This window comes from Neopsephotus bourkii, unplaced genomic scaffold (genome assembly GCF_033783945.1).
Source record: "Neopsephotus bourkii isolate Nb327-2 ecotype Australia unplaced genomic scaffold, CSIRO-AGI_Nbou_v1 NB_1760, whole genome shotgun sequence".
NCBI lineage: Eukaryota > Metazoa > Chordata > Aves > Psittaciformes > Psittacidae > Neopsephotus > Neopsephotus bourkii.
This window is the reverse complement of record NW_026902234.1, coordinates 8,209,084-8,225,230: the sequence shown is the minus strand read 5'-3', so window position 1 is coordinate 8,225,230 and position 16,147 is coordinate 8,209,084. Positions and strand designations below refer to the sequence as shown.

Here is a 16,147-nt window from a genome sequence, read left to right as displayed (position 1 = left end):
CCCCCTGAGCTAGAACAGTTTGGGATACTCCATACTCCATAGGATGATTTCTTGTCTGTCACTTTCCAGTGTAAATACTGACATTTATGAACAGATCATCATCTTGCAGAACAAGGGTACAATGCTGAAAGAAAACAACCAGTGCTAATGGCTGCACAGAATGACTGTTTCAAAACAAAGCTGGGGTTTGGGCATGTTTTCAATGTAACAGCCTGTTTAAGCAAGACAAGAAGATGAAGGAGATCTAATGGCAGGCTCTGGAAACGCCAGACATGCACAGAGAGATCACCAGGCACAACTGAGGGGAAACCCCCAAGAAGTCGGAGATGCCGGGAGCTCCCAGATCCCGGGGAGCACCAGGCCAAGCTCACCGGGCCCTCGGTATGGAAGGCGCAGTGCCAGCAGATTATGGGGGAGCTGCCGAGGGTGGCGGGTGTTTTGGAGTGAGAGCCCGGCTTTGCCCTTGCTCAGCCCGGCTCTGAGTCCCACCCCTGCATCAGCCGGTGCTTGCTTATTAACGTGAGGGTTCACTTCCCATCTCCCGCAAATAAGAGGTACAATTAAAGAAGCCTGCTGCCTTTTCTTATAAAAGAAAATCATTAAATAAATAGAAAGAAAGTCTCACCACGAGCCCCCCCACCCCGGCTGACAAATCCCGCGGCGGCTTTTCCCCCTTCCCCAGCGCTTCCGCTATTTCAGGGCAGGGTGAAGCAACGCCGCTTCACTCTCTCCCCGCCTGGGGGGGGTGAAGGCTTCAGCTCTCGTCCCGTCCCGTCCTGTCCGTGCCGTCCCGTCCCGCTGCAGCGCGGGGTCTCCGCGCCACCATGGCCGGTCGCCTACTGCTCCTCCTGCTGTGCGCGGTGCAGACGGGCGAGCTCCGTGCTGAAGGAGGCGGTAAGGACGCGCCTCTTTCATTTTGGGGTGTGGGGGGATGTCCCCTTCCCCACAGCCTGTGGGGGGCTGCGGGGAGATGGCGGGGGGGAGGACAGGACGAGACGCTGCTCCCGGGTCTCGCACCCGCGGTGCGGGAGGGGGAAGCTCTCCCTTCCCCGACGAGCCGGCTCCTCTTCAGCGCTGGGAGCTCTGTTTCCAAAACGGCTCAGGGCTTATTTGCACCTGTACTGCCCTCCGCACCCCGACAGAGAACGCGGGCAGGGAGCTGCCAGGAGCACCTCGGGGTGCTTGAGCCCCCGGGGTGCAGTGTCCCGTCCCAGGGTCCCTGTCTGCTGCACCTTCCCGGTTCTCCCTTATAAAATGGGTTTGCTGGCCCTCCACACCATTCGCATCGCCCTGTGTCAGCAATGTGTTCAGCAGGACTAGGTAAGTGATTATCCCCCTGTACTGGGCACTGGTGAGGCTGCACCTCGAATCCTGTGTTCAGCTATGGGTCACTCACTTCAAGGGGCTGGAGGCGGTCCAAAGAAGGGCAACAAAGCTGGTGAAGGGTATAGAGTGCAAGTCTGATGAGGAATGGCTGAAGGAACTGGGGTGTTTAGTCTGGAGAAGAGAAGGCTCAAGGGGGGACCTTACCTCTCTCTACAGCTACTTGAAAGGAGGATGGAGCAAGTAGGTGGCCAGTCTCTTCTCCCAAATAACAAGTGCTAAGACAAGAGGTAATGGCCTCAAGTTGCAGCAGGGGAAGTTTAGACTGGATATTAGAAAAATTTCTTCACGCAGAGGGTGCTCAGACATTGGATCAGGCTGCCCAGGGAAGTGGTGGAATCACCATTCCTGGAAGTGTTAAAAAGCCGTATAGATGAGGCCCTCAGTGACATGGTTTAGTGGTGGACTTGGCAGTCTTGGGGTAGTAGTTTGACTTGATCTTAAAGGTCTTTTCCAGCCTAGCTGATTCTGTGACTGTGTGGGAACGCAGCTGCCCTCGCAGCCTGAGGTGGTTCTATCTGTGAGGGCAAGCCTGGCCAAGGCTTGGTTGGGCCTGAGGCACAGGGGGAGCACATCTCACCACCTTCTTTGTCCATAGGGTCAACACCGAAGTACAAAGTAGCATCAGTAAATGGCTTTTCAAAAGTTGTTTACTCTCCTTCAGTGAGTCAGCCTGCTGAGGCTTTATAAATGAGGGCTTCCACATGTTTCTGGAATGTCCTACTTCAGTTGACCAATGCCTGTTGCTCCTTGAGGTCTTCGAAGAAGAAAGCAGGACAGAAAGCGTGGGAAAGAGAACGGCCAGCCTCAGAAGACTAATGGGCTAGTTCAAGTTTACAAAAACATCCGCTTAACACGGGTGATGTGGAGGCAAAGAAATAGAGGTGATAACCCCAACGGCTGCGTCCTGTCTCTTTGCTGTCACTGCAGAGAGGGGGTTAAGGGCAAATAAGATAGTGGGTGAATGAACTAACAGTTACTGTGCTACAAGTTACAAGCACTTTCTGTAAGCCTTCCTTGCAAGGAGCCTTTTCAGAGTAAGTGCGGCTTCAAATTATACCTGCTCCACCAATTTCAGTGAAAGCAGGGTAAGTCCCCTCTGTGTTCACTTAGAGAATATTAGGGTGTATGATTGCTACCAGCAAGTTTATCGCTGAATTGAGCTGCATGAACAATGCTCCAGAAGGTATGTGAAATCTGTCCATTGGCCTTGAATTCGGTTCCATCTGCAGCACTGCCTTCTACACTCCATTCTGTGATTAGAGAGTATATTTTCTCCTTAGATTCCAGGCGTTTAGAGCATAATTAAACACTAGCTTCCAAACTCTGCAAACTTACTATAATATATGCTTTTTACAGGGTAATTGGCAGTTTATTTACTCCAGTGTTATTTCTAGTTTTCCTGTCTGGTGAAGCGTGCATAAGTTGATAGAGAGTAACACTGTTACTCATGCAGCCAAGTGTCTGAGCTGAGTTTACTGCCTCTAATCCTTTTGTTTATATCAACAACTACCTTCATCTTGAACTTGAAGGCAGCCGGTCTTAGGCTTCTGTGGCGCCAAGCTTTTAAGAAATAAACCAACCCAGCTAATTGACCTCAGGCTGTACTTTCCTGCTGAAGCTAATGTTCATTTACTTTTGCTCTTTGTTCAGTCTTAGAAGTCAGTTGCTTTAGCTGTACCTACATTCATAGCAGTAATGCAGGAACATTTGTATGGGTGACTGGAAGGTGTTAAGAAGAAAGAAAGGTCCCAGGGATCTACAGTGGGATTTGGGGTGATGAAGGGCAGTAGAACTCATTCATACACATGCTTTTCCCATGTGTTCCCATGTGTTCCCATTACTGCATCTTGAGTTTATGTAGCATTTAATTTCTGCATCACAAACCCTGGAGCAGGTGGAGGTCTTGCCTAGTGGACAGCTTTAAAACCAAATCAGGGAATGCAGATTGCCTGACCTTTAGGGAAGATCATTTTGTTCGAGACTGGAGTCTTGAGCAGGAGCAACAGAAATATAAGCCTTCAGCGTCAACCTGCATGTTCTTATTTTCAAGACTAGAACCAGTAGGAGATAATTTTGGGGGCCTACAGGTTGTCCTGTTGCTGATTCTCAGAGAGAGACTGCTCTGAGATCGTGAGACGTATCACTCTGTGTAAGGACTAGCCTCACAGATAATGTTGTGTACTGGTAGGGGGTGAAAGGGTCTGGTTTGGGTTTGTTTCTACTTCACTTAGTTCTAATGACTGTTTACCACTACCAGATGTTACCTGCCACCTATATCATTTTCTCTGTTGTTTAGTATTCATCAATAAAGAAAATGCCGACAAGTTCTTGGAAAGAACAAAACGTGCTAACTCCTTCTGGGAGGAATGGAAGAAAGGGAATATTGAAAGAGAATGTAATGAGGAGCGCTGCTCAAAAGAAGAAGCAAGAGAAGCGTTTGAAGACCAGGAGAAAACTGTAAGGATGAACTAATATAACACATAAGTCTATATATTTTGTCTTTTCAAAATAGTCATTAAGGTCATTTCAGCCTGGGCATCGAAACTCACAAGTTACTCCCAATCACTTAACACAAAGAATAAATAGTGTTTTGACTCTGGTTGGCATTGCTAAGGCATAAACATACTATAACAGTCTTAATTCAGTTCCTGCAAGGCCAGCCCATGTTAAAGCCTCCATTATTTTTCCTATTCTCATCTATTTAATTGCTGTTTGAGGTGTTTGACTTCTAAATGCTTTGATACTATCTGTGTTGGAAATACGTTCATCCTATCTGGTCAGTTCTTAGGTGGATAGTCCACAGGAAGGTTGAGAAGGCAGGTGCTGACGTGGAAACTTCATGGCAGAAGTTTGCTGAACTTACGTAGCTTTGCAATGCTTGTCATTTGGGGGCTCTCTTTTTAAGTATCTGAATTGACAGAATGCATGCTGTGGGCCATTCTTGCATGCCTTTCATGTTATATTGCCCATGTGGAATGAAGTTTGTACATGTGACTCTTGTGTAACCTGCCCTACCCTGGTTGACACTTAACTTTAGACAGAAATGCAATCTGTTCCCAAACTCAAGGGAGAGTTTTAAAGAGATGGGGAGCTATGGGGACGGGGGTCAGTAGAAAAGATGATATCTGAAAACTTGATGTGACTTGATGTGATGGTGGTGGAGGGGAATTGGGAACATCAGCTGTAGCTACACAGCTGTTTAAGAACAGCCCTGAAACTGAAGTTAAGGCCAGATTAATTTAATTTTAGCATTATTTAATAGCCAGGATGTTCTTGAAGTGACCCTGAAATGACCTGGGTGGGGAGTCATGGGTGCATCACCAGGGTACTTCAGAGCATAAAGGTTGGCTGATCCACAGCAGAACCAGCACAGCCTGTTCTGCTGGTGACCAGATGTCACTGAAAAGGACTGCCATAGACAGTCAGACAGCATACCTGGAGTCCTCAGTGCAGAGGAAAAGAAGAACACAAATCAGACAAATATTTTTAAATCTCAAGGTTTCTGAGGTCCTGATTGATGGGAGTATAGGGAGAGGATGGAGACTGAGAATTTGGCATTACAGGAATTAAAAGGACATTCAGTCAAAACTGGTGGAAAGATACAGATGCAAGAAATCAAGTGCCTTATGCTGTGTAAGACACACTGGGAAACCTCTAAGGATTTTCAGATATTTCTGAAAAATGCACAAGATTTATTTCTGGAGAGCTGGACACTACGGGTAGTTTTGAATTATTAAATGGTTATAGCAGTCTGCAAGGCGCTGTATGTGCCTGTAACTTAAATGTTTGTGTTAACAATGGTTAGCTGCAAATATCCTGTCTATGAAAGCTCTAATATTTTTCTGAAGAAATCAGTAATTCTCATCTAATTCTTTCTGTCTTCTTTTATTCTTTTCCCACACCTACTTACAGGAGGAATTCTGGAACATCTATGTAGGTAAGAAACGCCCTGCGTTTGTTTACAGAATTAAGCTTCCTTATTGCAAGATTGAAAAGAAGGCACCTCTGAAGTAACCACTTCCTGCTCCCTTGCTTCCTCTCTTTTCACCGTGGACACCCTCACTTTGTGTTTCCTCTGAAGAAGGAGTCAGATTTACTGCCTTGCTGTTGCTTGAACTCGGTAACTTTATTCAAAGGCAATGTTCAGCTGGCTCCAGTTGCTGGGATGATTTTTGTCCTCTCAAAAAAAAAAAAGAATAATGGCCCTTTGCATGCAAAGGACAGTGAGAAACCGAAGCCGGGCATGTGAGTCTGCTGGTCAATTGTCCTTCAGAGGACAACTGGATGCAAAGAGTCATAGATGAGGGTGGCACTTAACTTTGTGTTGGCTACAGCATTTATTAGACTATACTGAGCAGTTGCTTGCCAGTTTTGTGTCACCTTCCATGCCAGAGTCCTGTTGATTCCTGTATTACAGAGCATTTTGTGGGATGAGTTTTCTACAGAACTGGTTGGCATTCAAGGATGGCATGCCAGTAGACTAACAGATGCCACCCATCAGTCTTTTCTGTTTTGTTCTTTTTTTTTCCTAAGGTCTAAACCGCACTTGTTAAGGTTCTAGTATCCATAATCACTATGCAGGGACAGATTTCTAATGCATTAGTGTTTGGTAATGTTCTCCTGAAGATGCGTGCCCAGCTTGCATGTTAGGAAGAGTACCTCAAAAATGTTGACCAAAGACAGCTCAGCTTTGTCCTTTGGAGTGTGCAGAAAGTTGAAGATAGTTGTCACAAAGAAGGTGCAGGCTTTCACAATCCTCTAAGCAGGCATGAACTCTGCAACCTACAGGCTGAAATTTCAAGCAGAGCCTATGTCAATGTTGCAGCGAACAGGAGTGGAAAATTTCAAACCATTTTCTCATGAGAATACAAGCAGTGGAACATCAGTGCCAGTGCTCTTAGCGGAAATGCCAATTTCATACATTTTAAACCACAATCCATGAGTGATTTATTGGTGTTCAGAAGTATTGAAAACCACAGCTACCCTCAGCCAAGATACTAAAACAACTCTTGCTTCCTTTTTTTAGGATAGGATTCTGCAATGCTTTTGTGCAATATTGATAGAAAACTCATTACCACAGCAGCAGCTACACTGTAGGGGCAAGCTAAACAAGTATGGTTTCCAACAGTAGGACGCTGCTTAGCTTAGACCACTACAGAATGAAGTGCTCTGGCACTGCAGAGGAGGCAGAAACCAGGAGCTGTGCTGTAGGCCTCAAGTCTGTCTTTCTTTTGCTGAATGGTAATCTCGGCTTCCCTCTTGAGGATAGAGATCAGTCTTCAACACCTCTGTGGTGGACTGCACAGACGCAGCATTTGAGTGTTGTTGGTTTTGGCCACGTGCAGGTACAGAAGGGATGTTGAAGTGTGAGGACAGTACACAAAGCCCAGCAGATGTTCCCTGTGGCAGATAAGCTTCAGCAGATGAGGTGACAAGGCCAGTGCCACTGTGCATGCTGGATGCTTAGTATGAGCAGCTTCTTGCATGTTGTTTCTCTGTGGGCATTGCTGTTCTTCCAGCAACTACAAACAGCAGCAGAAAAGATGGTAAAATACAGAAATTTGAAAAGCATGTCATCTAAAGCAATGAATAAGTAAGCCAGTGTCACTTCTCTGGGTGTTCTGCTTTTCCTACTAAACAGTGCAGAAGAGCCCAGCAGGGTTCCCCCATGTGATGGGAGAACACATTTGTTACACTAGATCACTGGATGGGAGAGACCATGGCAGTGAGCATCAGTGCGAAGATGAGATACCTTTGTGGGGGTGGGAGAAAGGGCTGCTACACGGAACATGTCTCCAAACACAATGTAGCCTCACCATCCCGTGTGTAGCTGAGTTTGTGAGATACGTGTGGCTGGAGCCCTGGAGCCAGGTCAGCCGGTTGTGTCCAGGTCACAGAAAGGAAGAAAGGTGCAGAACTACCTTTCAAATGTAGGAGATCCCAGCACAGATGTGGGAGTCTGAGGTAAGAGCTGATTTTTTTGGAGCTCAACCTCATACCTCAGTGGATACAATGGGAAAATGTTAGTAGTATGAGGCCAAAAGGTTAATATCTTTAGACAGTAATTGCAATGTAGAAATGTCCTGTCTGCCTTTACAGTCTTCACTGTAACTGATATATACTCTGGCTGTGATGGATTACTTTATCTTCCTACAAAAAAAGGCTTGTGTACCTGCTGTCATACAGTAGTCATAGAAAGCAGATTGCAAAACTGAGGATATGTGTATGAATCATTGCTGCTTTGGAATGATTGCATTCATAGTGTTTGTTCCATCTGGAGTGTGGCAATTCACAGGACATACGTTTTAAAAGGAAGGATGAAAGATTGCTTACTAACACCCCTTCAGAGTTCACTGAAAATGCTTACACTTTGACAATAATTTGGGTTTTGGTTTGCTTTTGTAGATGGGAACCAGTGCAGCTCAAGTCCTTGTCAGTATGGCGGACATTGTAAAGATGGAATTGGTTCCTACACTTGCTCATGCTTGGATGGTTATCAAGGGAAGAACTGTGAATTTGGTAGGTTTCTGTTATAGAGAACCTTGGCAGTGAATTTCCAAGGGAGCTGAAACATAGAGTTAACTGTTTCTTAACCAACATTATTTGCCTCTTGGTAAAATGCATAGAATAGGATGGCAGTGAACAGTGAGTTGGAGGACAGAACCAGAAATGCAAAACCCTGGTGACTCTGTAGCTGGATAGTGAATGGTCTGAAGTTATGCTTGCTCAAGAGAGAACCTTCTTAATTACGATAGTGCTTCTTCACGTGACCTTAAATCCCCAAAACATTATGATAAAACTATGCAGCATGGGATTCTAATAACTGATATCAAAGAGCCTTTATCACAAGCTCAGAAGTACAGCCTCCCTACTCAGATCACAGCAGTAAGAACAAAAGCAAGCAGATTTTAGTAGACAGTGCAGAGACTTTTTCAGGCTTGCAAGGAATACATTTCTGCATATAAATACTTCCTGAGTCTCACTTCTGTAGCATAGAGCTACAACCCTGATGATGTCACTAGAGGATGTATTAGTAGCCCAGAAGTAAGAGTGGAAGGTGTGGAACTAAAGCTCGGACACAGGACTGAGGGGAGTGATGAGGAGATTAGTTTTGTAAGGCAAAAGGGAGGACTCATGTGAGTATTTACCAGTATCTGGGCTTCTCTGTTAGTGTTTTATTCATTCTTCCACTGTCAGGTTGTCTCTTCTTTTTTGAGCTCACCATGACATGGCAGTCGAGCTCACTTGGACCTGCCAAGTAATTTTCATATGGTGGATGTGACTGCTTTGTCAGGCACAAGCTAATGTTACCCACTCATGAAGATGTGCTTCAAGTGTTATAGAGGTGGAGATAGAGGTCCTGTTTGAAGAGTGTGGATTAATTTGGTGAACTTTGAGATCTTCTGAGAAGTGAGTGGTTTACTTACATTTTTTTCTCCAAATGTCTCTTTTATAGTCATACCAAAATACTGCAAAATAAACAATGGTGACTGTGAGCAGTTCTGCAGCGTCAGAAAGAGTATACAGAAGGACGTTTTGTGTTCCTGTGCAAAAGGGTATGCTCTAGCAGAGGATGGCAAGCGCTGTGTTTCAACAGGTATGAAGTAATTAAATAAACAGCAATGGTGGTGAGTCTTGTTTCACAGTTAAAGAATGTCTTTTGAACCATCAGCCTCCTACATTACATAGATTTAACACTGAGGCCAACTGATTTGTATATCCAAAGACTTTCGTTTGTGAGGTGACGCAATGGACTTATCAAAATCTAGCTGATTTGGAATCCTTTGCAAGATACCTTACAGAGTTACCTGAGTAAACTCTGCTGTTGACAGAGGAGAAAAGTGATTGCAGTTATATCTCATTTACTTAAACACTTATATTCTATATAAAGAACAGCTTGCAAAATCTTTTCCACTTGAAATTTCAGTTAACATAGTCAAATAGTAGCTGATGACATAAAGTAATTGTGATTAATGCTATTTGTACGTTTCTGATATATTTCAACAAACCTGGGGAGGGGGGATAAGTCAACCACATACTCATGATGCTGGGTTTTTTTGTCCTTTATAACTAATAATAAATTTCTGTCATGTGCTATATTGTTTCTCCAATAAAATACCCCACTCAGTTTCTTAATTGATTGTTTCAGTAAAAGCAAGTACATGGATATAGCAATGTAAGCAATTGAAGATGAAGTTTTAAATGTCAAATACTTATTCTTTCATATTTCAGACCATCTGGTCTTCCTCCTTTGTTGCATCTGCCAGGGTTTTGCTAGTGTTTTGAAAACAGGCCAGCTGCATTACCTGGTTTACTGTGGGATGCTGCTGTCAAGGATTTTCTGCATGCGGTGGTGTTTCTGTCCACTTCTAATTTTAACATTCTTATCTTTACAGTAAAATATCCTTGTGGGAAAGTTTTTGTGAAAAGAAAAAAAAGGTCGGTTATTTTACCCACTGATAACACCAATGTAACAGGTGATGCAGATACGGTTCCCACATATGAAACAAGTTTGGAAGAGGACATTGTTACTACCACAGAAAGCCCAACCCCCCGTCCTGGCAATGAAACAAATAGCGATACTCAATATGTCAATACCAGGATAGTAGGTGGTTATGAATGTCGTCTTGGTGAATGTCCATGGCAGGTAAATGTGGTGTTTATGCTCTGCCCGTAAGCAGAAAGTGTTTCTGAGGGAAAATGTGCCACTGTTGATTTAACCCAGTTGCCTTCTGAATGGTACCCTTCTAATATGCTATTTATAGCTGGAGTTAGCATAATTACACGAACCTAGGCACTTCAGTGTGCTGTTCTGCAAACTGCAGCCTTGAAATGTCAAAATTAAAGGCTTTGTGCAATTGTAGATGGTGCTGCTTAATCTGTCACCAGAGGTGACAGCATTTTCGGTCAGTGTCTTGTTCCTAAAAGACATTACTAAGCACTGTGAGTGAGGTAACATGGCAGCCAAACATCTACTTTCCATGAAGACAGTCAAGACTCAGTAGCACATGCATGTGTGAATGCCGTATTTAGGAGAGGCCTACAGGGTAGTACATGCTGCAGTAATAAGCATATATGCAGTGTGCAGAGAAATCAATAATCTGGTTTTATAGCTCACTGACATTAAACTGCTCTTCTTAATGCTGCACTTACAGGCTGTTTTGTTAAATGAGGAAGGGGAAGAGTTTTGCGGTGGAACCATTTTGAATGAAAATTTCATACTTACTGCAGCTCATTGCATGAACCAATCTAAAGAAATCAAAGTTGTTGTTGGTAAGTGGTTATTTATTTTACTCCTGTGATGTTTGAGTATGTGTTGCATGCTTATCCTCTGTGCTCTAAATCTCATGTGAGATGTACTCTTATTACTTTATTTATTATGGTTTGTTACTTCTTTTCTGTTGTTTTGCTTTTTGGAATTTCTTGTTATTGTGGGAATCCCACTTTGTAACAACAGGGGCAGCTGATGTGGAAAATGATAATGGCGCCTCCCTTTCTTCCTTGCCAACTAGTTGGAAGTGATTAAGAATGAATGTTCTAGAAGTGTTGGCTAGCACTGTGTTCATGAGAGTAGTGCTTCTTCAGAAAGCGGATCATTCCTGACACTTCTGAAACATATAGATATGTTTGTTCAGGGAAAACTATGGCACACTGAATGCAGAAAGAAGAAACAAATTCAAATTATGACTGCTTCACTTTTGAGGCATGAGACTAGATCAACATAATTTTATCTTTGGGTTTAATCCTGACCCACACCAATTTCTCTTCTTTGAAGCAAGCCAGGCTCAAGCTCCTCTAAGAGCTTCCATCCAAAGTTGCATTAATAGAGCCAAATCCCTTTATGCCTTTATAATATGTGTATATCGTAGTATGTATTATATGTGTAAATGTAAACTGGTACAAAAATTTCCATAGACAAAAGCTCAGGACTTAAACTGGTCCAGATGCTGCTAAAAAGTATTGCAGTACATTTTTACAGTTTACTTGTATGGTATAAAGGCTTAGGTAGAGTGTTAGCAATGGGTATACTACTCTCTTCCTTTATCAAGGTTCTTAATTTCTTATGCTATCCCCATATTAATGACTCTTTTATTAATCTTGTACAGGTGAAGTGGACAGAGAAAAGAAAGAACAGTCTGAAACAATGCATACTGTGGACAAAATATTTGTTCACTCTAAATACGTTGTCGAGACTTACGACAATGACATAGCCTTAATAAAGCTGAAGGAACCTATAATGTTTTCCGAGTACATTATAGCAGCATGCATCCCAGAAGCAGACTTTGCTAATGAAGTTCTGATGAACCAGAAATCTGGGATGGTCAGTGGCTTTGGGCGTGAATTTGAAGGTGGACGACTCTCCAAAAAACTGAAAGCGCTCGAAGTCCCCTATGTTGATAGGAACACTTGCAAGCAATCCACTAACTTTGCAATAACAGAAAACATGTTCTGTGCTGGTTATGACACAGAGCAAAAAGATGCATGTCAAGGAGACAGTGGAGGCCCCCATGTAACCAGATATAAGGATACTTATTTTGTTACTGGAATTGTTAGCTGGGGAGAAGGATGTGCAAAGAAAGGCAAATATGGTGTCTATACCAAACTGTCCAGGTTCTTGCGCTGGGTAAAAATAGTCATGAGACAAAATTTGTAGTGGTACAGCTCTTGATCCTCTGTTAGATAACAAGGTGCACTTTCTATAATGGAAACTCTATTTGTATCTTTTAGCCACATCTACTAAACTTGTTTTGAGAGCTGATTCCTTAAAGTTTTGGTGCTGCTTCTTTTTGTTTTATTCCTGCTTTAAAGCATGCACATGTGGACTGCTGGTGTTGTTTGTACAATGAGGGGCTTTACCCCCAGAAAATGGCTGTTCAGTGTGGTCTTTCATTATTTTTATATTGACATTTTGGTTCCTGCCTGTTCACCTAAGTGCTTCCACCAGGGGCTTCTGAACATATTATGAACCTCCACTAATCATGGTGAAAGTGGGAAGGAGAGAACTTCAGTTAATCCTCATATTGCAGCCAGCTGGCTCAGCAGGGAGTTTGTAATTACTAGAGCTGTTTAGCTTTTGCCCCTGGATGTAGTAAGAAGATTAAGGGAGCATGGAAGCTTGCTTGGTAAAAGCTGAGACACAGGTAAGTATTCAACAGGTGATGCTAAATAACCACATGTTCCACAAAATTTCCTGCTTAGGTCACAGCAGCTGATTAAAAAAGGGGGGGATGGTGTGTGTGTGCGCTTTATATGGATTGTACTTCACTTTAATTTGAACACTTGTGTTCTACTCATCAGAAAAGAAAATGAGCGCATGGTCACTGTTTTCTGAATTGTGTGTGTGGCTGAGGATCAGAAAGCTCCTTGCATGTGTTTTAGGTGTTTCTGTAAGGTGCAATATTGAATGTACACCAGCATTTGAAATAAAGAATTCTTTCTTTTTTTTTGTTCTTTTAAAAATTATTTATTCCCTCCAGCCAGCTTACAAATGTATGAAGACAAAATCTCACTTCAGAGTGAAAAAGGAGTGAATGCCCCTAAGTGTGACAAGGCTGATGAGGAGGTAGAGAATGGAAGGGGGCCTAGAGGTTCCTAAGTGGCAAGTTAGATGCCAAGATGCTAATTTTCTAAGAAAGAGGCAAACTCAAAGAGTGATTTCCCACACATAGTTGAGCTACTGTGATCTGATCTGTGCAGTAGAACTCCAGGCAGAAGCTCTGCACTCTGATAGGGGTTTTTGTATGTGGAGTATTCCTTCATATATTCTTTAAACCTTCTCAGCTTCAGCCCTAGTTACAGAAATCCCCCAGCTCCTCTTGGCTGAACAAATCCAGACCCCTCAGCCTGTTCCTGTACATCATGTGCTGCGGGCCCCTGATGGCCTTTCCAAGGCTTCTCCAATCTGTTGTGATCTCCTCTTGTCCAAGCTACACTGATCTTCATCAGACACCTGTTACTTATCTCTTAGGGTTTGAGCTGGCACTGGCTAGTTTCATACAGCAGATGATGTGAGGGAACTAGGTTGACAAACTGGAAATACAGCTCTACACAGCAGCACAGTATTGCTGCAGTCAGCGGTAATTGTGAGCAGGAAGGACTGCAGGTCAGTTACCCCAGCTTGATGGTCTCCACCTGTATAAACCCTCAGCGGGCTTACTTCAATGTTTGTTCAGCAATGTTTGTTCCCTGAGTTCTTCTGACCACTGGATTGCTGTTTGAATCCCTTGTCCTACTGGTTGTTCGCTCTGTGTCCCACTAGGGTGAAGCATCCCTCTTTAAAGGGACAGCCTCAGGCCTAGACGCTACTCAAATCCTATTTATGTACTTGTGCTAAGGGCATTCTTCTACTTCAGTGAAACCTGTGAAAATGAAAATCAGGCTGGACTACAAGGTGTTGAGGTAGCTGAAAGGAGGACCTCCCCCTGGCAATGGTGACAGTAGCTGGGTTTTACTAGCTGATATGTGTATGCATTCTTGTTGAGCCAAGGTAGTGCCTTGAGGGCAGACACAGAGCTCGTGTAACAGACGAGCATGTGAGAGACTGATGAAGGCCCATGTTTGTGTGCAGCATGACTGTGCTCAGAGGAGAAGTGGTGTTATTCTGCAGAGTATGCAACACTTTGGGATTTGTCTTTTACAAGTGAAACTAGTTCTTAGAGAGCCTTTCATCCTGTGCCACAGTGTCGATAGTGCCTGATGCTCAAGGGCTTCATGTTCATTCCTCATTCTGTAATAGTGTCTTTGCCATGCTGGGAGGACATGAGTGAAGCATCTGCTTGCATCTTGGCCTCCTATCAAAGCCCGTAACTACCTCCAAGGCCTGCAAGACAAGAAAGTATTAAAGCTCACTTTTTAATGTAGCCTGATTATTTGGGGGTAATTTCACATAGCAAAATTTGAAGAGATTGTACAATCCAGGAAAGAGGTACAGCACACAGCTGTTGAGTAAACTAGTGGATTTTAAAATACCACAGACTCTCATGGCAGGTAAACACTGCTGATTTAGGCAAGAGCTGACATTTACCAAGGATGGTGGAAGGAGATGCTCTAAGTGCTCAGCCTTCAAGGAAAAGCCAGTCTTGATAAGAAAGGGAATAAAGGAAGGATGGTAAGTAAAGAGTGCAGTCACTTTCAGACTGTGAAAAGGACTGATGGGAAGAAGAAAAAGGTAGGACATTGCTGAGGCCTAGTCCAAGGTGACACATCTGGGCAAGAGACTCTTGTGCATGGGTTATTTGGCTTCAGAAAAATGAGGCTTCTTTAGACTAAAATAGAGGAAGCCTGAGGAGAAACATATCAATAGCAGATAGGAAGGGACTAATCAGATCTTCATGTCTGTGGTGAAGATAAACAGACAGAGCAGATCTCAACTGCAGTGGGAAAGTTTCACGGAACTTCCCAGGGAGAACCTTCCAACACTGACTAGAAAGGCCCTCTAATAGATTTTGTCCAGAGGGCAGAGAAGTTTCTGATGTTGGTAGTCTTTCAGAGTAGGAGAGGTAGGTGGCTGTTAAGTGTGCGGCACAATGGGGACTGACCCAGTGAACGAATGCAGAGAAGCTGGCCTTCATTACGGTACACAACCGAACAGCAAAAAAAACCACACTTCTGCAGGCACAGTGTCCAACTGGAAGCAGTTTCCCACAAGGGTCCTTTGCTGGAGCCTTGGCCAACATGCCAAGAGTAATGGAGATAAACTTGATCCCTTGTTGGCTATGTAAGCTGGGCTTGGTGATGCTGGAAGTCTTGCCAGCCCCTGTTTTTCGGCATTTTCAGGTGAGCAACACAAGCAAAGGGTCACTGTTATGGTCATTCATTTGTGACCTGTGCTAGCACAGTAATAACAAACAAGATTTTCCTTCCCTTCTACTGCTTGATTCACCGAACAGGTTTGTCTTCCATAGGCTTGGCCCCAGACCACAAGGCACTGTCAATATCTATCCCCATGGAGTTGTGTGAACAAAAAAACCCCAAACCCTCTATCCTGAATAAGGTAGAAATTGATGAATTAGTGCAAGTATGGCGTGGTCTGGTACTTCTGACAGAGGCTGGATGCTCTGTGTCTCAGAGGTCTCATCCAGCCTCCTGCATCTATACAGGATACCCACTTTCCAGCTCTGCTGGATTCAAAGTCTTTGCCTACAATCATGACAATTAATTTCACTCTAGCTAAAGAAGTTCAAACTACAGCGGATTGGAATCAGAGACCAAAACCTTGTGCAAGACCTTATTGGCCTAACCCAGAAAAACTTCTGAATTTTTTCTTTCTTTTTCTTGTTCTGATTAACTCTGAGCTTTCCTTGCTTCCTAAGGCACTACGAGAACTGGGAGGCAGGATCTTTGCAATATGCTTACTGAGCTCTGTCCCATGCTGACATTAAGACCAAGCTTTGCTTTGAGAGGTTTTGTTTTCTTATGAGTTACTGATCTTGGCACTCCAGTTTCTCATTTAGCAGCTACCCCAGAACCCTTGAAGAGAAACAGGTGGGAGACACACAGTCAGCTCAGAGGATGGCAATGGCAGGTCATTGCTGGACTTCCTGTTGTCTTTGTTTTTCTTCAGATGGTGCAGACAGGCAAAGCCTTTGATTTAACTTGGCTTTGCGATGCTTTGCCTAAACCACACAGGTAATTATTTGCTATTATTTGTGCTTTGTGGACAAGGATGACATGAGTGAAAACCCGGTAGCCTTGCTTTCTCACCTGTCTTGCTCCCATTGGTATGCTGCAGTGCAGTAATATCCAGGGCTTAGTCACTCGG

General features: G+C 43.8%; 1 protein-coding gene across 1 annotated transcript; it reads left to right on the top strand.

Annotated features, from left to right (window-relative positions):
* Positions 1-715: 715 nt before the first annotated feature.
* On the top strand, positions 716-12,830 carry F10 (coagulation factor X). Its single transcript, XM_061377716.1, has 8 exons — positions 716-894; positions 3,683-3,843; positions 5,299-5,323; positions 7,792-7,905; positions 8,843-8,983; positions 9,783-10,033; positions 10,542-10,659; positions 11,493-12,830. The coding sequence occupies exons 1-8, from the start codon at positions 825-827 to the stop codon at positions 12,038-12,040; spliced, it is 1,428 nt and encodes a 475-aa protein (XP_061233700.1). The 5' UTR covers positions 716-824; the 3' UTR covers positions 12,041-12,830.
* The last annotated feature ends 3,317 nt before the right edge of the window (positions 12,831-16,147 follow it).